Source organism: Molothrus aeneus, chromosome 3, assembly GCF_037042795.1.
Source record: "Molothrus aeneus isolate 106 chromosome 3, BPBGC_Maene_1.0, whole genome shotgun sequence".
In the NCBI taxonomy this organism is placed as follows: domain Eukaryota; kingdom Metazoa; phylum Chordata; class Aves; order Passeriformes; family Icteridae; genus Molothrus; species Molothrus aeneus.
The window spans coordinates 45,515,200-45,539,606 of NC_089648.1; the positions used below are offsets into that span (position 1 = coordinate 45,515,200).

The 24,407-nt window shown below is 35.5% G+C and overlaps 1 protein-coding gene across 11 annotated transcripts in view; it reads right to left on the reverse strand.

Annotated features, from left to right (window-relative positions):
* The window catches only part of RGS7 (regulator of G protein signaling 7), a 258,271-nt gene that overhangs the window by 87,947 nt on the left and 145,917 nt on the right, over positions 1-24,407 (reverse strand). For all 11 annotated transcript variants that reach the window (XM_066546813.1, XM_066546804.1, XM_066546803.1 and 8 more), the window contains one exon: positions 10,572-10,622. In XM_066546813.1, the coding sequence (XP_066402910.1) occupies positions 10,572-10,622 (51 nt within the window). The remainder of the gene's footprint in view (positions 1-10,571; positions 10,623-24,407) is intronic.

Sequence of the window (24,407 nt, forward strand, 5' to 3'; positions counted from 1 at the left end):
GGACATCAGTCAGCACGGAGGTTGTGAAGTTGGGTGAGGGAAGCAATAGGTAGCCCTGACTCTCACAATGATTACTGCTGGTCAAGATGAATCATGACATTTTTTTTAGTCTCTAAGTTTGTTTTGATATGAATTGCTATTGCACCAACCATTAACTTTGTGTCGTTGTCATGGATTGCTATCATAATCACAAAACACCCACTTACGACCAAGCAGTTCAGAAAATACAAAGAACACACAGCAGCCACAGCTAGAAAAATAACTGCCTCTTTCACGGCACTCAATTCAAAAAAGAATAAGACAATTCTCTTCATAACATTCTTCATACATCCAGCAAACTGAGAGCATAAAATACTGCAAATAATGTACTTTTTTTCTCTGTGGGAAGAGTGCTGTGATTTTTAAAGTCCATGAGGAGTTAACAGCTTTATAGGTAAATTGGTGTCATTGAGACACACACCAAGAAAAAAATGCCATCAAAGCTCAGGAAGGATAACAACAATGAGTGTGGAGGTGGCTTTTCTGAAGAATAACATGCCACTTCCCATGTGATCAGATTCAGTTATCTGGGATGCACATATACAAGAATACCCAAGGTAGTTATTACAAACAGGATCTCTTTTAGAGAGTTTTATTTGTCCATTATTTATAGTAGTTTGGTTGGCAAATAAAATATATTTCACTGTTCTCATCAAAATGAGGGAGCAAAATTTCCAATGTTGCCAATTTCCATATTATACCATCCCATGTTCCTATTATCATAACTCCCACTCCTAGTGCTCACTTCTCCCCTTTGCAAGAGATTTACACAGATAATTATAGAGAACTATCAATTCAGCCAGGCAAACTCTGCTATTAAAAATAAAGAAATGCTGACAGATATTAACTAGCAAAAATAGCCCAGTGAAAACTCTTTCAGAAGTGCGTTTTTTCCCCACAAAAAGAGAAGAAGCCTCAATGAATGACCTATTTCTTCTCTAGTGACAGAATCAAAATGTAGAAGGAAGAGATAGACTCATGAGAATAGCAGCAGCAAAAACTATCAAAGTCTTTAAAATAAATTGATCAAATGAGCAGAAGAATCTGGTTCAAAATAATGGTCAATATGTGTTTTATGGCAAGTTAAATATTAAATGGCTGAACTGTTAGCCATAGTGTGCCACTTATAATTTAATAATCCTTAGTACTAAAGGAAAAAAATTGAAAAATATGTCCTTAGGTTTTAGAAAGACATCCTGGGGAAATGTAACGGAAAAAAAGGATGCACAAAACAGACACCCATACAGACAGCATGTTAGGGACTATAATAAAGGATAGAAGGGATGAAAATAAAGATAAATGCAACAAAAAAGGAAGATTCAGGATGACTTTTGTTGCTGGATACATCTCATAACTCTGTGAGTGTTCCTATGTGGAAATAGAGAACATTCAAGGTTATGAAAATCTGGTTGACATATTATCTTGGATTCCCAGGGAGCTCTTGGCATGATTATCTCAAATGTTTTCTAAAGGTATTAAGCAGATCATGAGAAAAGCAATAGGTAGAAAGGAGGGAATAAAGGTTAGGCACAGCAGGTCAGTTACTACACTAAATAGTGTAATATTGCACTGAAATAATAATATTACACTGAAGCAGGGGTAATCCCAGTAACTATGTTTAGTAGGTCCTAGCTGTTCAGGATAATTCTAAATTATCTACAGAAGGTTGTGAATGATGAAATTACATCAGATATAAAATTTGCTGGAAGTATAACATTACTGAGGTCAGCAAAAAGTGAACTGTGAGGAGAAAATGTAAAACTACATGATACTAATTCATTACACAATAAAACAGTTGAAATTGGATTTTGATAAATGCTAAACATTTTAGATATGAACCTTCCCAATTGTACATGCCCAGAAAGAGACTGCTAGGTAACTGCTGCTGCTGCTGCTCAAGAAAAACTAGAGGTGTTTTTCTGACCCTGCACTGCAAGAAAGACTTTGAGGAGCTGGAGCATATCCAGAGAAGGGCAACAGAGCTGGTGAAGGGTCTGGAGCACAAGTCCTGTGAGGAGTGGCTGAGGGAGCTGGGGGTGTTGAGCCTGGAGATAAAGAATCTTAGGGTGACCTTATCAGTCTGTACAACTGCCTGAAAGGTGGCTGTAGTCAGGTGGGGGTCAGCTTCTTCTTCCAAGTAACAACCGATTGGACAAGGAAATGATTTCAAATTACACAAGGGTTGATTTTGACTGGAAACATTTTTTCGCAGAAAGGGTTGTCAAGCATTGGAACAGGTTGCCCAGGGAAGTATTGATTCACCATCTCTGGAGATATTTAAAAGATGTATAGATGTGGAATTTATGGACACAGTTTAGTGATGGACTTGGCAGTCCTGTGTTAATGGTTGGACACAATGATCTTTTCAAACTATAATGAGTCTGTGATTTTGTTCCACATTTACCATGCTATAGTAGTTGCTTCTTATATTTTTGGGGTTTTTTTCAATTCATGCTAGAGATTTTATCTGATGACATAAATAATTCCAACATTTCAAGAGGCAAATATTTAACATTTCTAATAAGCTTAAAGGCTATTAAAAGGTTAAGTTTTCCAGTTTAACTGAAGTATTATAAAGTAGATAGTAATTAGGAAGCAAATTTTCAAAAGGAAGTGTAAACTACTTGTAACAATTTCTGCATGCCTAATTGAGGTGAATAGAGTTTTTTTATGGCTTGATTTTAATTTTTTAATTAATTTGAGCCTCAGACTTAGTGAGAACAGTAGTTTTTTAGCACCAATAAAAATTAAATTCTAGTGACACTAGATATTTTATACTTTGTGGTTCAAGTGTTCTGAAGCCAAATGCAGTCTTGCAGCCACAAAACCAGGGTCAACATGGCTCTCATCATCCAATCTGTGTCACAAACAAATAAAATCCTGATAATTTGTGGAATTTGAGTAGATGACTGAATGAAACCAGTGAAATTTGAAAAAGGGAGAAACATTTGAGGGAGAACATCTGAATGCAGAAGAACACATGAATTAGATCCAACCACCAGCCATAAAAAAATGAGAACCAGAAGATTCTATGCAATAAAACTGGAACATGAACCATGGAGATTAACAAAAGAGGAGAGGAGAGGAAATATTGAAAAAAAATGAGGAAGTGCCTAGGGAATATTAATGTGTCCAAGATGAAATTGCAGGTCATGTCCTTGCACAGTAAATGTTGGACCATCACTGTGCCCCTGTGTGTAGAGCAGTATTTCTCTACATGTGCTATGGAAAAACTTAAAATGCTCCTACGGTCAATAATTAACAAAATCAAGAGAAAGCCTCACACTAACCTTCTAGTCATCAAATACTACATATGACATGTAAATATCAAAACATTTTTGTTTACTTGACTATAAATAGCTGCAGCAGCTGTCGGCAAGATGAAATAGGATTTCAACTGCTTTTATTCAAGTAAATTGGCCAGATTTAAAATCTCACTTCCACCTACTTGCATTTTCCATTACTATGTAACACAGTTCTTTGGCAAACCAGGAAGCAGAAATCTAATGAAGTCTCTAGACAGTTATTTAGCTGCTTTTAATTAATTATGCCAGTGTGAATTGGGAATTAGCAAATGCTCTTTCTCTTGAACCTCCAAAACTTGGTATGATCACAAAGGTTCAAAAGGAGGCTGTCAAACAGTAAGAAAACCACAAAAATTCTTAATAACTTTAGTAGAAATGAGATAAAATAATTTATTAAGAAGATCATTATAATTCAACTGATGCAATTAAATTATTTATTTATTTCGAAAAGTTATCAGAGTTCTCCCTAAAACAGCATATTTTGCCCTAACTTCATGGGTAAAGCTTTCAATTGTGTAATTTAGATTGTGTCCTAATTTGTTCTACAACAAGATGAAAATAATTCCTTCAAATGGTGCAACAGAGCAGCTGAAGTTTTTTCCAACAAAATTCCTTAAAATTAGAGTATACTGATGTCTCAGCTTCTATCATCTTGATCAGGTAATAGTTTTACAATTAACTTTTTATCTCAGTAGGCTTGTTCAGACTTATTTTTTTTCATCCTTTTCTCTCAATGAGACTCTCAAAGCCCTCAGTGGAATAAAGCCCATGCTGCCTACTGAATTGTATGATGACTGTTGGTTTGTTTCAATTTTTAAAACCAAATTGAGTATCAGACACTGATATACTGAATACTGAAAACAAGTCTGAGTATAATCTGGAGATTTTAATATTAAAGGCAATATTATTTCCTGTTAAAATAAATGTCTTTGAAGTCAGCACCATGGAATCAGGAACAGAAAACTAAACTATCAAGAAAACTAAAATTTAAAAAATTCAGTTGATGCCTTGCTTTTAACCAGAAATAAGAAAGCATCAGTAGAGATCAGTTTTATACAGAAAATGTGTATATCACATAAGTTATAGTTATACAATATTTGAATCAGAGACTTATAGCACTGTTTGGGTTGGAAGAGACCTTAAATTTCATCTAGTGTCAACCCTCCTGAAATGGTCAGGGACACCTTTCAGTAGGTCAGGTTGCTCAAAGCCCAAAGAGATCCATTTTGAATCAGTATTCTGCTGACAATATCAGAAAGTTTGCTCACAGAAGCAACTTTACTGAATATGTGTATTTTGTCATACCAATGCCTAGTACTATAATTTTATTTTTACAATCATTTTATTGCACAGAATATTATGCTAGACAGCAGCAAATTCCATACTTGTCATCTTTACCCATTACTCCAAGATGGACATTTATTTATAAATTAAACAGACAAAACTCATTCATGCTTCTCAGGTAATTCAAATGTCTATAAAACTTCATAATTAGTAGGGTGAAAATACATGAACTATTTTTATGAAATCTTGCAAAACAATGCCTCCTTAAGAAAATAACAAAGGGAGAATTTTATTTAGTCATGCTCAGCATGATAAAACAGTTGTAATAGTTTGAACTATCTGCCTATGTGAAAGAAACACTTTGTCACCAATACCATGATAACATACATGGATCATGATAATGATCTCATACTTTGCATCAATCCCAGTCACAAAATTTGTATCTTCCCAATAAGTGTAAAAAACTGTTCTTTTTTAACCAGATGCCACACTACCAAAAAGATCAGGAGAAATTACTGCTCCATCAAAGAAAATTGAAAATGAGTACTGATGTAACCTACCACCTATCCACAAGTGAGAAAATAAAATGGCCAAACAAGGAACATATTAATCACTTTCAAGAGTGACTACATGGAAATGAGACTGTTCAAACAGCACAGGCACATTTGCAGAAAAAACATCTCACAACAGGAGGCTGTGCAGGTCTGTGTGCTCTTGGAAACACTCCTAACACATGCAGTCTACACAGGATAATAGATTATACTAATCTGGAAGAAGCTTCAGTGGAAAAAACATGACATCCATTAAACCTGACATATCCTGTCACAAATGAATTGAAGACCTTACACTTCTGTTCACCATTTACAAAACCTCTCTAAAGGCTTTGGGCAAATAAAACACCCTCTTCATGTGAACATTTACCATTGCACTCCTGGAACCTCAGGAGTGGCTAGAAGTCCACTGATTGCCACACAGGTAAGTATTCCCTATGCTGCTTGTAATTATAGGAAGCCTGACCCATAGATTTTTTGCATGAGTATCACAATGTTAATATTATTGGTAATAAAGGAGTGCCTGTAAATTCTGACATTTTCCATTCTCAAACAGAATTTTGTTCTACTTTCTTTTTGTGCATCTGAGATTAAAGTAATTATTCCATTGAAATGTTACAGGATCTGACAATCTCAGATCAAATTCACCCAGTAGAAGAAAGCTGGCAAGTTAGTTACACTGGAGTTCACAAAGGTATGTGAGGTTTGCTATGGAAAAAAAAATGTGCCTGAATTTCTATCAGGCATATGAAAAATGAGAGTGTCTGATGTTCCTGGGTTCCCAGCATGAGGGGTATGGTATGTGTGCAGGCAGCATAAATTACTTTTATTGAGCTTTTGGGCTGGTTATTTTTTTAAGTCAGGATAATAAAAAGGGAGCATTCTACTCTTGCTCCACTTCCACAGGTTTTGATTAGTGCAAAGACCACAAAGATAAACGTGACCTTTCCATTCTCTTCTTCATTCCTTCTCATAAGGGACTCTTTTTTCTGTTAGCAATCTCTGGAAGTACTTCCCCTTTGCTTGCAGGTCTCTGGTGCATTTTCCCAAATGGCAATTGTTTAGAACATTTTGTCTGGCTTCTGCTCTTTGCTGCTACCTTTCTGCATATAACTGGGGAAAAGGCAAAACTGAGAAAGGAACAGTTTTTCAAGTAAACTTTCATAAACTCAAATAAAAGCCTTAACATTTTTCTTCTAACTCTTTCAAACAAGTACTGTGTATTTTCAAGGTCATTATTAGTACACCAGCTGCTGGAGAGAGACTTTACTAAAGAGGGAAAACTAAGAAACAAAAACAGATGTTGTGCTACTGAGCCCTCCCTTGTTATTGCACCGGCTCAGTGACCACAGTTCACATGGATACTGATGGGCATCTAGCTACAGATTGGTTATACCAGTTAGATGAAAAAACTACATACAAATGGTGAGAACTGAAACTGGAAAATCACAGGAGGGTGTAAAAATCAAGATAGTCTTTTTTCATAACTATAAAACTTAGATTTAGTCATATATATTTTTGACTTCAGTGTAATTCCTGATGACCAAGAGCAATAGCAAACTACTTCAACAGGCTGCCTAAATGAGCTGGAGCAAAGCAATGCAAATGCAGAGGTTGAGCATTCTAGAGCAGCTGCAGTGGTTCTGCTGGAGCAACCATTTGATAAAGAAGTGCCTCCAGCCAAATTCAGCTGGTTTGCAGCTATGAGAAAATTAAATAAGCAACATCCAGGAATAAAGGTAGTTTAAAGGAACACAAGGATTATGTCTAAATATATTATCTACACTTAAAGGCATTTTCTGAGACATCTAGATGAAAATTATTCACAGGATGACTGGAAATGAGTGTTTGTGAATAACACCATTTTCTTGTGAAAAGACTAGAAAACTCATAGTGTCCCTTCTCCTTTAGGAGACAACAGCATCATTTACTATTAGGATGTTGAATATTAGGGAATAGAGAAATCAAGTGTTTGCAAAAAGGGCATTGAAGAAATCAGTGCAAGAACCAAGTACAGAGCTCGACTCTTGGGAATTTGAGCTGATACCTTTAAATAATTTACTCTTTTTGTTCTATTTTTCCCATACAGATTAAAGGAACTTCAGTATCTGATGTGGTCAGTCTGGTGCATTTCATGTCATTAATGATCATTTCAAAAAAGAAAAACACAATGTAGAAAAACAGAGTAGATTTTCCACATTAAGAGTAATTGGCAACATCATTGAAGCGTCAGCACTTACTCTGTAATGGTCAATTCGACAACACATGTCTAAGTGCCAAACCACAAGCCCTTACAATTCTGTAAACTCAGTTAATTGCTTCGTTTCAGGTTGAGATCATGCTTATATTTATGCCTGAATAAAACTTCCCTATTAAAAATAACTTGGACAATTTCTGTTCCTTAAAATTTTACAGATGAATTGTAGGCTGAAACACAAACATTTTTTAACTACATATTGAATAGCAAACAATGTAACAGCAACTGCACAGTGCATTGTGCACAGCTATTCTGGGCACAAGCTCTGCTCCACTGAAATAACTTCAAATCTGGTACAAATTAGCAGAATCCACCTATCATCTCCAGTTTATTTTCTTGATGGAGATCTACTGCAGCAATCCAAAATCTTTCAAATATTCCACCGAATATTATTTTCCATTTATTAAAAATCTGCATGGTTTTCTTGATGGGCAGTTTATATCTTCCAGCTTGTTACTCCTTTTTGCTGAATTGCTTTTTCCAGGTGAAAGCTTTACACTTATTAACACACTGAAGCAAATGTTGCTGTCAGGCCTTCTGCCTTATGTTCTCCCACTACCCATATTGTTGCCTACTTCATTCACACTTAAACGGTATCGGAGTTGTAGTCCATATGCAAAACAAAGGGAAAAATTGCATTTCAAAATATTACTCCTTTATATATAAAGTGAGGTAGCGTCACTTTCTTCTTACTAGTTATGTGTTTTATTAAAGAACAAGTTGACTGTAAGAGTTAGATGTTTTCACCCTGCAGAACACTAGGCTCAGGGTGGGGACTCAACACATTTTTCCAGTCTTAGAGGACAGAAATTCTCTTCACAGGGAGCCACACTGAGAGGATAAGGGGCAATGAATACAAGTTGCATGGAGAGAGGTTTCATCTATTCAAATTTTTTCCAGTGAGAATAATCACTGGATGTGCTGAAGGTCCTGTCAGTGGCAGTGTTCAGGATGAGAGAGGACAGAGAGCTCAGTAATCTCACCCAGGCTCCATGGAAGTCTGGAACACCCGATCTTCTGAGGTTCCTTCTAACCTGAGGACCCTTCTGAGAATCTCTCTATTTACCCCTTAAATCACAATTCACTTGCCTTCCTTGCATGAGTAGCTGCACAGCACTGGTAGATGAGGTGCGCAAACAGGCCTTACGTTTGTCTGGACAGAGTAGAATATACTCTCAAAATATGCACTCCAATCTACTTTATGTTGTTATTCCTGGTATGTGGCTGATATCAGATTTAGAGAGAGATGACAATTCTCAGGGCAAACTAAGGCATTATTTATTTCTGCATCACAAAACTGCATAGGTTCACAAGTGATTTGTAACAGGACCCTATAGGGTAGTTTTAAAAGACAACCGAGTTAAACCCTGACAACACAGGTAAAAAGCGATCAGAAGACGCTGGAAATCCAAATTACAATGACAAAAGATTGCAGAAATTAAGGGCTTTTCCACACAAGGTTCTAGACTGACTTGTCCAGAACTGAAATGAAAAGCAAGACACTTATGGATTTTGAAAAAACAGAACATTTTCAGAAGTTCTGTCATGTGAAAAACTCTTGCTCACCATCTGTCAAGTTCACTGTCATCTGGCAATTCTGAGCATTACCCAAAGGAAACATTTAGGGCGATTTGTTTTCTGAAGATCAGAATTTAACCAGCTCCAGATAGCTGACTTTGGACTAGGACCAAAATACACAAGATATTTTTGTCATTGTGGATAGTTTTTTTCCATCCATGTAATCTGAGAGGATAAAACCCAGCTTCAGTTAAATTACTGTGGTGTTTTGGTTACATATGTTAGTAGTTTATGTGTTTGTTTAATTTTAATTGGACACGAACATAAGGAACCAAGGAAACATGTTTTCTGTTTAGCAGAAGCTTTTTCTATTCCAAATTTTGCAACAAGCAGGTAATCTGAACGACAACCTATTCCAGTATTGCAGCTCTGGTTTGACAAATAAAGGTTAAGCTTTCATATCAAATAAAGATAGCCTAAAAATCTTTCAAACTCTCGTAAACACAAATAGGTGAGTGTTTTGTAGCTGACAACTGAGAAATGCAATATCACACTTAGGTCACTTGAAGCCTCCATATTATCTCCAGGAAGCAAGCATACAACACTGTTCTAAGTTAGCTAAAAATGTAGTCATCTCTCTCATATAACACGTCAATATGTTGTGAACTGACTATTTCCAAATATCTAATTTTGTATTGATAGCTCTTCCACGCTCAAGTCGCAATTTTAAATGATTCTGCTTTTTGCAATGATCATACTTTGAGTTCTAATTTGACAGAAAACCACATTTTAAAAAAATAAAGACAAAAATTACTCCCAAAAATGTAAAAAAAAAACAACTGAAAGAAAGCAAGAAACAAAAAGCAAATTTTGATAATTTCTGATCATTTTTAAAGAAGGAAGATTGCTTTTCCTCTAACCAAAAGAAAATGGGAACCTCCATAGAATATTTTATTTCTACAATTCAGCATTTTCTACTAGAAATCATTCCTTTATGGAAAATTTCTGATCAGGTAACTAGATTCTTGTAAATCCAGAAAATAAATAATAGCTAAATACAATAACCAAACTGTGTTTCCTGCTGGGCATACAAGAAACCAAGGCAGAGTTTTGAACCAAACCCTTTCCATGTCCTAACCCAGCTGATCAAGTAATGAAGTGTTCTTCCTCATTTCCTCATTTCACTCATTTTATTTGCATTTCATTTTCCATTTAAGATGCTATAGAAGTGCACAAATTTAAGATTCACTTTTGGTAACAGTACAAGAATGTATTTTTAATAGCTCTATGCATTTTTTGCGTATTGAAAAATTCTGTAAGAAAACAGCTTATACTGAGTAACACTGAATAAATTCCTCATGCACTCAAACATATTTTCTACCAAAGAACTATCATTATCATTCTCATATTGTTTTCTGATACCAGCTGCAATAAAATGGATAATCGAAATCCTCAGTATGTTAGCAAAGGTATCTAAGATTTTATGTCTGTTTTGCATTGAAATTGTACTGGTCCAATGTTTGTCTTGGCATTCCCACTGCAGCAGAAAACAAAGTCAGGTCCAATAACTTTGAAAAAAACCCTAGAATTTGAAGACAAGAAAACAAGAGAAATTACCTGGGTCTTCTATCGATAAGTTCTTCGTTAACCATTGAACAATATCTGAACCTAGGAGCGAAAGAAAAGGCATTTATAGATTGGTAAGTTTTCTCTTGCTGTTCTTCAGATCCCTGAGGCAATTCATATTGTTCTTTCATGAAAGAGATCTACATTTTTTGCTCGGTCTGTCTAGAAAAAAAACACTGGCCATTCTATTTTAGTTGAGTTTCTTTTTTTATCTTTGTTTTAGCAGTGAAGCATAGAACTTCTTTAGGCTAAGACTTACAAAAAGTAAGAGAAGTGCATTAAGTGCGCAATAGTAGTCTGCATTTTAAAAATGACACTACCACAAAATGTACATAGAAAAAACACTTTTTTAATCTAAGTTTCCCCACTTCCTGTGCACCCCCCCACCCCGCTTAAAAATTAGTTTACCAGTAAAGGCAAAGTTACCTATATATGGACTACCAGCATATCAAATTCCACCTCATGGCTAAGCTATTGACAAAACTCATTTTTCCTCGGTGCTGAAGTGCTTTCCTTACCATTCCAGTCTCCCTTGCTCTCTATCCCTTCATTTATTGCATATCTTTTTCTTTCTATTTAATTTCCTGCCTCATTTTAAGGTCCCATGCTATTGCTTACCTCCCAACACCTTTGATACCAGATTTCTTCCTGCCTTTCACACAGAGTATCCTTCCAGCCTCACCTCTTAATTCCTAACCCATCTGCTCCTCTTGGGCATGCACTTCTATCAACTGCACTTCTATCACACTTTGCACTTAATGCCACAAGCTGAAGTCAGGCTTGTATTTCAGACAGAAATCTACAGTTGAACTTTACCCACTGTGAACATGATTTACAAAATAAATTATGAAGCATTGCTGCAGACAAAAAAAAAAAACCCAAACCACATTCATAATTTGAGCAACTTGAAATAACCAAACTGGCTTAGAGGGAAAATGGGTGAAACACTGAGGGATGTTATAACCATGTTCTTCATGTTTCATGAAAAAACCCCCCAGTTCAGACAAGCAATGTAATAGAGAGAGACATCACATATTTCCTTATAGAACCAATATTTAAGTTGCTCATCCATTCCCCACCAAGCATAAAAACAAACCTCTTTTATAAACCTTAAATTTAAAACAACAATAAAAATCTATACAACTTACACAAGTATAAACTAAATCAAAACAATAAAAGCTCTTGAATGTACTATAATATATAGCATTAGAATGTGGAGTATATTTCCCCTGTCACTCCTTAGATTCAGTTTCCTCCTGTATTTTACATACTGCATAATTTTCTTTGCTTTTCTTAAGGCAATGAAAACAGTATTTTTAAACAGCATTTCAGAAAAGAAAGGAAATTTGGTTCTCCTTCTAGCTTTTATTTTATTACACTCAGTGAATAGCTTTATCATGTATTTTACAAAGCCTCATTGATTATATCATAGCTTTCCATGTGTGTATGCATTACAAACTTGATTACATAGCAGTAAAAATCTCTAGAGACTTAACAACCATGTCCAGAGCCAGCATTTTTCATTGCTATGTTAAATGTCTAAATCTTAAGAGATTTTAAACTGCAGTGGCAGACTTTCTCATAGTATTTACACTGCTGTATTCCTTAAATGAGGGAATTTACCTTTGCATGCTGTTGGAGGGATACAAAATATTTCAGACAGATATTTGTATCCCAAAAATATTTTATTTTTTGAAATAAAATTTTAACCCTTTTTTTATACATATGAAATTTACAAGGTTGATGCTGAAGGAAGAATTTTAGTTTAATGAAATAAGATGAAACTTCATAAACCTCAATGATGCAGTTCCAAGCATAGTTATATTTTTCTGTCAGCTGACTAGAGAAGTTAGTCAGCCCTAAATATTTTCCTAAATCTTCAAAGATCAAAAAAAAAAAAATGGAAAAACAAAATGACATTTTGAAAACTGATTTTTAACTTTGTCTTCTTTCAAATCTCTGAGGTACCATATGGGAAGAAATTTTCTATTCTTTTCATCTTGCCTTCAAACACTTTTTCCTTTTTGCCTCTTTTGAAAACTCACATTTGAGTATACATGGTCTGCACATCAGAAATTTCACCTCCATGTGTTCCAATGTCTTTTGGTTTATTATAAATAATAGTGGGAAATCAACTTTCTTGAAAATTGGCAGCATCTGATTATGAAAGTTCATTGATGCTCTATTCACACTTTACCCTGAACCCATTGCCCTGGCACATGAAAGCCTGGACAGAGTTTAAACCAGCTGTTGCATTCTAACACACTGATGATTTCAGAGGTATGACTCTCATGACAGATGAATAAATATCAACATCAACACTCTCCTTCTAGAGTAAAGGCTATTCAAGCAAAGCAAACTTGCAATTTGTCATATGGCAAGTGAGAAATGCATTACTTCATATTTCTTTGGGAGATCTTGGGGCCAACTCTAGTCCTAAAATAATAAAAATATTATAAAGGTATTAACTTGTAGAGCTTGCTGGGTGTTTTTGTAGCTACTAGTTTTAATGTCTAATCAACAATATTGTTTCCCTTAATTATTCCTGTGCCCTTTTCTAAGGTTTATTACTTAGGCAAATGTGTTTCTAAAGGCAAAACCATTACTCTAATTTCTTATCTCAGGGAAAAAAAAAAAAACAAAAAACAAACAAACAAACAAACAAACAAAAAAAACCACCAAGGCAGCAAAACAGCTGAAAACTGTTTTGCTGGAAAATAATACTTCCTGTGAATGTAGCTTTGAAAAAAATCTGACCAGTAAATTCTTGACAGTTTTCATACATGACACTTCACATCTATAGGAATTATGATTCAAGACTATAAACTTCATTATTTCTAAACAGGACTAATACTTATGGAATGAAAAATCTTTTACCTTCAAGCCTGATTCTGTCATATCACCAGAAATCTAGCAAAAAGACAAGCTTGTCAGATGATGCAAATTTCATGGAGGCCACTACCTTGGCACTGGACTCACCTGAAAAGGAAACTTTCAGCAATCCAAAATAGAAAATGTTTGCTGTGTCAGATACTCAGTTTCTGTATACTGTTTAATGTGTTATATCACAGACCCAGCTATAACACTGTCAAAGCAGATTCTCGAGTTCTCCAGGTCTCCCTGCCTCACTTCTAGCAAGCAGCAAAAAAAGGCAAGTTGGCTATTAGATCTGCAAGGTGCAGAAGACTTCAGTCTAACTGCCAACTGAATTTTGAAATCCTAGAACAACCTTCAGTTGTCATGCCAATTTATAAAGCAAATAAAATTGGACAAGGCAAAGCAATAATCTTTAACAATACCTTAAAGCTAGCAAAAGCAGAAAACAGTTGAAAAAAGGGGGGTTTTAGACATAGAACCTGAAAGCCAAGAGTGAGATTCCTTAAATGCCAGCACCTATCCTGATAAAGGCAATAAAATTCACAAGATCTTATTCAAGTCCAAAAAAAAGACTGACTTTAATCTTTAAAGAAATAGGCAAAACCACATCTAGATTCAGATACAAATGAAAAAGGTTCAGTCATGTTCTTTGTGAAATGTACTTGCTGAAGATTCTACAAGTGATTAATTTTAAATGAAATGGTTCAAAAATAGCAGCTGCTGAGACTGTCACAGCATTTTAAGAAAATATTTTTAAGGAAAGCATGCTCTCTCAACCCTGCAATAGTAATTTCCAAGTCAAAGTCATAAAGGCCAGGGCAATGCTAAGGTTACCTTTCAGAGAAAATCACCTATTCTAAACAAGTCCTTACAGAATACATTTTCAAAAAGCGCTGGTTCTGACCTATAGAAAATTTCACAGGAATTATAAATCAAATTTTTGCTATGCACAGATGCAGGAAGCCACGTCAGCCTTGATCTGACAGAAAAAAAAGATATGATAGTAGTACTGGAAACAAAAAGCAAAATTCAAAATGCTCTATCTTTTTCAAAATTCAAAAACATATCTAGTGGAAGGAGAGACAGCTGCAAGAAAGTACAGCTTATTAATTAGAACCACAAACCAAGAGACCACTGAGAAACAATTCAATGATTTCTTGCTTCATAAAGACACAAGTTCAACCTTGCAAAGAAAATAGTCTTTTGCTGTTGATATCTTGGTTTAGTAACTGAAACCTATTCTTTTTACTTTTAGACCTCAGAATATCTGCAGATAATGAAGAGGGAAGGCAATGCATGAAGCTCCCCTGCACTGCTGATAGCAAGAGAGAGGGTTTTGCTGTTGAAAATCAAGTCTTTTGCCATCTGAGCTCTCAAGAGCAACATAACCATGATGGTCATGTTTGCCCAGCACCGTGAAATCTGGGCAGCTGAGAGGCAGGAGGAGACCACTTGGGTGCTCCCTCAAGGGAGCCTTGTGGTTGGCTGGCTCAGCTTCACTGCTTCACCACCACCTCACCTTGAGAACCTGGAGTTTTTTGCAGGGCAGCTCACAGTACAGAAAAGTTAATAAACATGACTCTAGAAAACATCACTGTCTAAATTTAAGATAAGACCACTACTAAATCAGCAAGGAAACAGTACTGTATTTCCATTATTTCTCTTTATTTTTATATTGAGAGAGGAGGGTATTGGGTCATTTTAACTTCCTTCTTCAATATCATCACTTTGTGGTGATGCATCAGGAAATTAAGTTTAGACACTGACATAAACTTCAAAATCCTTGATCATGACTAAAAAAATATAACATGCAATTCCATTTCTCAGCACTGATTCAGACATTGGAAACACAGAACGTGGATTAGTTGAGCAGGGAGATTGTAAACGCCAGTGGTCTCTCAAACATTCAGCACTAGCTGTTTTTTAACAAAAATTGCTGTCTAATGGAGAGGAAGACTCTGCATGAAAGGCTTTTCATTGGTGAATGGGGCAAAAATTATCTGTATTCTCCCTGAAGTTTTCACAATCACAAACCATAGCATATATTGCCACAGTTATATCAGCATGGATATTTTAACATTTATTTTCTTTATCTGAGAAATACAGTTTGTGTATGAATTCTTCATGCATATATCTGAAAGAAATCAATTACTATATAGTTACAGGCAGAAGGGCAGAGGGAAGAAAAACAATGGCTATATTATATTTGGCTTAAAGTATGGAAAAATACATTATTATCCAATACCTATACTGGATTATTCAGATTAATTTTTCCCTATGTCTATTAGAGCTGAGCAAAGAGAGGCTTTGCATCACTTAATTGCACTGTCCACAGAAAGGTGAAAGAAGAATGAAGGGACTCCTCTCTGAGACTGGGGTTGCAGAAGTGCCTGAAGGATCATATAGCCCATAAATTCTTACCACCCTATATTTTTAGTTAATTGGGTTTTTTTTCTTTCTTTTCTGTATTCTTTTGGATTATTGTAAAATATATTTATAGATTTAACTAGGTAGAATTTTTTAGCATGAGTGGCAACAGAGCTGAAGAGCTGATACTGATAACTTGAATACCCTTCTGATTGAACTTACACATTTACCTTTCTGACCTTTACTATTTAAGTGGGTTGATTTTTTAAAAGAAAAAAACCATCATTGATCAGAGTGCAATTTGATTGGGAATTATTTATATCTCAACTTTCACACATATTTCTGCCACTTGCTTTTTTAGAATTACTGATGAAAACAAATGCAGAAACTTACTCTTTTGACCTATTATAATTGAGGGTGGACCACACACTTGTTTGAGTTTTGTTAAGGAAGACTGTACCTAGGTGCAGATTTTAAAATGTCATCTGAATAATACTAGCTGTAGAGAGAATATGACATATTTTGATGAAACTACTCAAGCAGATTTGATGAAACTACTCAAGCAGAAAAGTAATTGCAGTTTTTTAGTTTTAAAACAACATAAGCTGAAATATACTTTTTTCCAAAGTGAAGGTAGATAAAGGAATTTGCAGAAATAAAACCCTCAAATGAATCATCCTACTGCTTTTGAGTTGGATTCTTCCATTCTCAGCTGTAAGCAGTGCTCAGAAACATGCAAGCCTAGAAGGACAGAAAGGACCCATAATTCTGGCTAGCCTAACCTTGTGAAGAGCAACATGTTGCTTGATACTGTTGTGACTTTCTACTTTAGACAGGAAAATTCATCTACAGTCATATTGTTAAAGAGCTAATAAAGAATGCAAAATCTCTTCCATTTCCTTACCAATATGAAATAAATCTATGATGCTGACCAACAAATGTCAGTAATGTAAACCCCAGAGTCACACTCTGTCTCATAACCAAGCTTCAGAGCAGAAATCTGGTTTATAAACACTAAAAGGATAATTAAATACAGCTGTGTATCTGTGCCTCTCATTATTGTAAAAGTGGCAATCCACACAGGTCCCTGTGTCCTCCAGCAGAAGGAATTGCTGCTTCACTTCAGCAACATTTATCTCTAAAGTTTCCCTAAAGACATCCTCTACTTAGATCTCTTCCACAGCCACAAATGACCATTTTACAGGTGACACTAGCTGTGCATAATTGGCAATATGCCAGTAACCATTGATGAAACCCTGCAATCCCAAGGCTATTATCCCAAGCACTGGAGTTCAGCATCTTGCTGACGAACATTGCTCCATACTAAACATTTGCAAGACAAGAGCAATGCTGTTTAGAAAAACTAAGTTTCATGAAAGCCCTGTACAGCCTCTGTACTGCAAAGGAAATTTTATGCTTTTCTTCGAAATTATGTAAAGCCTCATGATCTTGATGAATGATAACAGAGCTTCAATGTGCACATGACATGTAAAATCTTTAAAACTTTCTCTATGTAAAAAATATTTGTGGGGGAAAAAGCCCATAAAATATGAGTAGAATTTTGAACACCATAAAAATGCCCTGAATAAATTTCATTTATGAGAAATCCTCACCTCCAAATAAAAAAGAAAAACAAAACAAAAACAAACCAGCCAGAACCAGAAAAAAATAAAAGCACACTTCATTTTTAACTCCTGTATGTTTTCTTCAAGCAGAACTTTTAAAAACAGATAAATAAGGAGACCAGGAGACTTATTAGTGTGACCTACTTGATTTCCTGTTCATCAGAAATCTTAAATAATGCTAAAAGAAGATAAGAAACTAAGTGATTTCCAACTTGTCTCATCATGATGCCCCTTCCTTTTTCTCTCAATCAATTCCTCTCTTTACCTTTCAAAATCCTGGAGAGAGACTTGGGTATTATTAAGAGGGAAACAGCCAAGAATTCAGCTACTCATCATGTTCTCCATCTACCATTACCTTTGGGAACTCAAGCTAAATTACATCCTCCAAAACAGTTCTGGATCCAATGCCAAGTGGAGGGCAGGAAGCCTCCAAACACCGAGCATAATGGTGTCCATGCCACCAGTGTGTACAGTTCAAATCAACAGGCAATGAGGCTGTTCTGCAATATCAGTGCCCCACCTCATAGGTCAGTACCTAGCCACCAGCTTAAAAGGCTTTTTTTTTCCTATATTTCTCAATGATGATGTAATTTCTTTTTAAAAATAATGAGAAACTCCACATGGAAGAGAACAGTCTCTACTGTCTGCTAATTGCATTCTCTAAATCATGAGGCAGCTTGGTCCAAATTTCTGCTCAGACACAAGCAGTTTCAGGCCTTTGAACTTGAGTGTCTCCACCTCAGTTTTTAGGCATTCTGGTTGCGGCATTCTGGTTCTGGCCTTTTAATTCCTTTTGCCGGAGTTGTAGCTCTTTTGTGTTAAATAGCTTGGGAGATGAGAAGAGAAAATAAATTATTTACAGACCTGTAGGACAGCCATGTGGGAAGTTGAGCACCTGGACTCCCCTCCCTGCTGCTGTGCAGTCTGTTTAATGGGAAGCAGAACATCACTGGCATGTGTACCCTGGTGGAGAACACTGCAGGGTATGAATGTAAGAGCAGTCACCCTCAAGAAAAGCTGAGAAGGAAATGAATACGTGACTCCTATGCCAAGTTTGACCTCCCATTCTTAAAATAGCATGTAAAAGGGCAATAGTAACATCACTTTTGTCTAATTGTCTTGAATTCTCACTGTGAAAAACTCATCCAAGATTATTTCAGGAAAACTGACAATGTATTCTTAAGAGAAAAAACTGCTACTTGCCATAAATAGTTCATCTAGCCTTCTTTTTCTATCTACTGGATGTTTTACTGTGTCTTGCTGACAACTTTGTATATAGAAAACAGGTAGATTGATAAGCATATGTTCTTTCTCTCATACACATATCAGTAAGTGTTTGCTCATTGCACTTTGTTAATCTTCACAGCACAGTAAAAGCTGCCTGAATTTATCCCTGCCACAATAAACTCTTTTGCTTTCTTATTTTTTTTACATTAGTAGTTTGAAAATAGAGTCTAGAACCAAAAATCTTCTAAGTTCAACAAAAAAAGCTTTGTGAAACTTCTTACCATGCTTCAAGCAATTATGTATTTTTTATATTTCCACATTAATATCTCTAAGAAATACAATATTTTAGTTCAGAAATGCTTCTTCCAATTCTTGTCATACTGGCCCCCAAAAGACACCCACACACAGATGGCAATGGAAGGAAGTGAGGAGCAATGTAATTTCTGCTAGACACTTTTAACACTCATGGAGGATTTTCACAGGGGAAAATCCTCATGTCCTAATTCAGGGGTAATGGCAATAAATACATACATAATATAAGACTTGATTTGGGATTTTGACTCCAGGAAGAAAGTCAGTGGGGACACAGTGACTTGCAGTTTTGACATTTGCCCAGCAACAATGTCAATATACTTCCTCACAAATTGTTCCTACACAATAATAGTTAATTTATACAGTTGGTTTGAAAACGGGTTTTTCCACTGTTGCTATTTCAAAACACTCTTTCTGTGACTCATGATTTTACTGTTCTCTTCACTTAAGACTCTCAAAACTGATGTCCAAAAAAAAACCTCTTTGATCAGTGTCGATTTCCTGACTAATCCAATCTATTTAATTAGCTATTTTGACAAAAAAATATACCTTTTAGAGATTCAGTGATGCTTAGTACAACAGCACAATTCTCTGCAGAAGCTCCTGAACCACAAGTTTCCCAAGAATCTGATCATTACCCAGCCACTCTCACACATACAGAAACCACTCCAACAGGAAACTTCTTTCCAGTAAAAAAAAAAGTCTGCAATACAGGAGTTGCACAAAATAATTATCTTCAGAGATACAATCCAGTGTAGGGAAACAGGTTATCACAGAAAGTCTGAAAACATGAATTTCACAACAGAATACCAAGAAATTGCAGAATAAAAATACTATGTCTGGCAAAAGTAGTCATCTGGAAGTTTTCATTCTTAATTACCATTGTTCCTCAGCCTGTAGCACAGATGAGCCATTTTTCAAATAGTACTAATAAATAAAAAGTATGAAATACAAGAAAGTTTGCTGAAGTTGCATAGAAACTTTCAACCTTAATCAGAATATTCAGGTGTTACACCAGAAATGTCACTGACTGATCAAAACTTTCCTCATGGCCTTTTTTTCTATTTGAAATATGAAATGTTTTCATATTTAATAGACCACAGAAAGTTCAAATGAATTTCTATTCTTGATTAATCTGTGCTGGATGTTTTTGAGTTTTTCCTCCAGATCCATGATTATTTTAATACTCCTATGTCTCAGAGTTTACACTTCAAAAGATCTGCTGCAGGGCTACATTTTCAAAAGAGAAAGAAAATTAAGTTATTCAAATTTTAAGTACCTATATTTTTGAGCATTATTCTGGCTGAAAATCTAATCCCATCCAGTTTTTACCAAAATATGACTTTAGTATGCTTAGTTGCTTGGCATAACAAAAAAACTATATAGTATGGAATGAAGTGTGTTAGAAATAAAAATTACTTTGCTCCAACTCTATACTTCCACCAAACTCAGCATAATTTTCATTTGCAGTCTTTCATCACTATTCAGAGATTATGAATTAATTTATTCTAAATGTTGATAATTGTGCGGCTCAACTATCTGAAGCAGACATTACTGGGTCTGTTCTCAAAGATATAAAAATCTCATAGTTCTTCTCATGGCAGTTCTTTACATATGCACCTCAAGAACTCTGTCACAATAAAGGTAAAATTTATTAGCTCTTGAAGGAAATTCCCAATTATTCATTGAAATATAAGTTCTGCTGACAATTTAAATTCTCTAAAAAGATTTATCCATCAATAGAGATTTACCAAAAGTTGAGATAGACATGAACTACTATTTTAATATGCAATTAACAGCTCTTGAATTTAAAATAAACTTAATCATATCATCCATAATAAGTAATATATTTCTATCTCAATCTGAAAATTGAAGTATGGTATATGCTCAATGGTATATACTCATAAATTTGAGTATACAAGCCAGTCATTTTATATATTGTGTTCCCATCCATCACAGTGAACTTATCAAACCAAAAAGTAAAACTTGGAGAAAATAAATCCTTCTATATTTCAGTTTACCACATACATTCTCTTGCTGCTGTGTTTCCCAAGGGACATTCATATCAGCATTTGTAAGATATAAATTGCAGCCCTGTAGCTAGTATTGGCTTTTTCTCTAAGACATTTTTATAGGAATTCAAAAGCCACCTTTCTGTTTTGACAAGTAATGTGGTACCACATTACTCAAATACATTTTTGAAGCAAAGTACTTTGCTTTTCCATCAGTATCAGGCAATGTTCATAGAGCCATCACTACTGTTTCCAATTTAGGAATGTCTTTTGGAGCCTGGATAAGGAAACAATCTCTGCAAAAACCTTCTGTTTTCTCCTATCCCCACCCTCACATTCATTACATCCAGAGCAACCATTTAATAACACTAATCCACAATCTCATGGGAAGCATTCGTAAGTTTATGTGGAAAAGCTGGAAAGTAATTTTCCACCATTATCAACTAGAAGAATGATAAAAAGACATTATTCTGAACAATCCTGGGCCACTCCTCCAAGATGTGACCTTTGGTATTTATTCCTACAGTAAAGATAACAGTTCCTCATACTGTGCTGTAGATCTTGGGGGCCAGAGAATAAAAAAGCATTTTGAAAAGATCAACCTGCAAGTATTAGTGTAATAAATAATAGTGCATGTCCTGGAGCCTCGAGTCTATTCTTCAGGTTATTTTAATGTACATTTCAACGTTTTATTTCTTCAGAAATAAAGAGCTGAGAATCGATGGTGTCTTACCATGGACATAGGATGGGGCTTTTATAACTTAGACTTGTGAGCACAGAAGTTCTTTGTAAACATGAGACTGTAGTTCATTTTTTTTTTTCATTATTTTTTTCCTTCTTCACAAAATGCAGAAAAAAATTAGGTTCATACTGTTGCCTAGGAGTATGCAGTGACGTGGATACCACTTTTAGCACCTGTTGCGTCTTTGCTGTTTACGTTGTCAGAGTAAGAATAAATAGCATCTAGATGTAAAATCACCCTTGGTGAGGGAACATGTACACAGCTATTCAGCTACCTATCCAAACCTGGCCCTCTTCCCAGCCCCTGTACAAACCATTTATTTGACTTTTGGTTTCCCCATGTAATTTTTGAGGACTTCTACATATTTTATGGAAAATTGTTGATGGCCACCATTTCTTCCTTAACCACTGACTACAGACTCAGAAACAGATGATATATATTCTCTTGGGAAAATAAAGGCAGGATCAGTGAAGAAACATAAAGCAAATAGAAATCCAGTACTAGGATTACTGTTCACTAGTGGAAGGCAAAAGTAAACACAACTCTTGTGTTGAGGGCCTGGAGACAATAAATATTTGTCAATCAGCTAAGGAATTGTGACGTCTACACAAAATATGGTCCCAAGGTTAGGGGGAGTAAGAAGACATTTGGGAAAAACATGTTCTTGCTCAATTGACTTACATCCTTAAAAGAGCTAAAATGAATTCATCAACAGATTACAAAAGAAAACTAGCCGCACTCCCCTGCAACAGGAAAAAAACCAACAAAACCCAAAAATTCAAAAATTTAAAGTATTTCTTCATAGATAAATATATCCTGCTCAATCTGGCACCAGCAATTAATATCATTCTCCTGCTACCTTCTTGTCAGATAAGAAATCAGGGGAGAGCAGCAAAAGGTGCTTGTACTTGGACTAGCAAAAAGCCTGATTATGGCAGCTTGACAGCCTGGGAACAGAACTGTTCTCCTCTCAAAATAAAGGGGAAAGGGAGTAGTAGTAATATTACTGGTGAGAGCTTTGCCTGATGAAAAACAGGATGGATATAAGTCATGTAGAAGGGAAGTCTTAAGCAGCTTATCCCCTTCAAATTTCAGCTTCATTTTGAATGAAGCAGGTTTGTACTTAAAAACAAAAAAAGAATATACTCGGCTGTTTTAGTCCTCCTTTCTACTATTGCAATTCTATCTGACCTGGCATAAAACTGGGCTCCTGTCAATAACCAATATACAAATAAATGCCTGCCTTAGCACTGTTTGTTGTCAACAAATTATGTCCAGTGGATGGGAACAGGCTAGCCACATTAACAGCCAGTAAAACATGCTGCGCTCAAGCGAGAGATTACTCTATTTGTCCTGCAGCACACAAACACAGCAGCAATTCACACCAGTCAGAAAATATCAGAATTTCTTCATCTCAAGTTCTCTGCTTTCATCTTTTATTGACTTAACAAAGAGTATGTGTTTGGCCATTGCTATTTCTGGAACAACATTCCACAGTTTTAAGTAATGGCCGATGGAATATATTTATATGCTTGTATTTTTATTATTTTTTTAAATAAAGTGATGGCTTACTAGTTTAAGTGAGTATATTAAAGAGTATCTATAGATTCAACTTTAAAACTGGCTTCTTTTCTTACTTATAGTATTGAGTTTTCCCTCACAGGCTATGCTTCTAGAAATGACTGTCACTCAGGGAAAGGAAGCCACAAGGTTTTACTACTGTTAATACACTTTACTTTTCAGCAATTTTTCCTTCTCACATATTCAAAATTATCATTTAGTTTGCATTATGAAAGATGTCCTTGCTAGTTAGTGTTTTCTTGTTTTTAGCAAGTAAACTAACAAAGGTAGACAAGTTCTTGTTCTTCAAACAAGAATGTGTGCACAGAGAATATAGAGGAAAATTACAGCCCTGAGCACAGGTTCTTAAGATGAAGCCCACACAAGTAACTCTTGTTACATACGCAGCAAATACAAACACGTAATGCTTTAACGATGCCTAAATTTGATGTACTCTAAACTTTGTAAAGATGATGATTACCAAACCAAGCGTATCAGTGAAGGCAGATCATCTGGCAGAGGTAAGAGTTACTCTGCTGTTTCATGTTGCAGAGCTCATTCAGTAATTTTAATTTGGAAGCATTTTATACTAATTGTTATTCAAACATGTTGGAACAGCCAGTACCTCTGCTAAGGACCCTACAATCAGCATGTCTGATGTGACAATTTAACTGAATAATTAAGATGTTCTGCGTTTATCATGTTCAGTGGTTGCTCAATAAAGCCCCTGACTTGCTATTTTCTGAGTATCTCCAGTCAAAAGTGCATCTTCAAAAGGATGCTTTACAAATCACAACAGAACCAGAGACACCAGAGTTTCTTACCTTGCAGCAAACTTTGAGGCTCTCAAACTTCATTTTGATATGAAGTGGAACCCCAACATCAAACATCAAAGATTTGCACAAACTGAAAAAATTAAAAATATTTTCCTTTAATGCTATCAAAATGTGTGATTCAACAGGGACAAAACCTTTTTCTTAGCATAAAACAAACAGAATTTTTCATCTTCATCTTTCTGACTCATACGACAGCTTCTAACAGTAGTATAATAATAAAACAATAAAAAACCCTCAGTATTTCAGTACTTTCTGATAATGGCAATGTC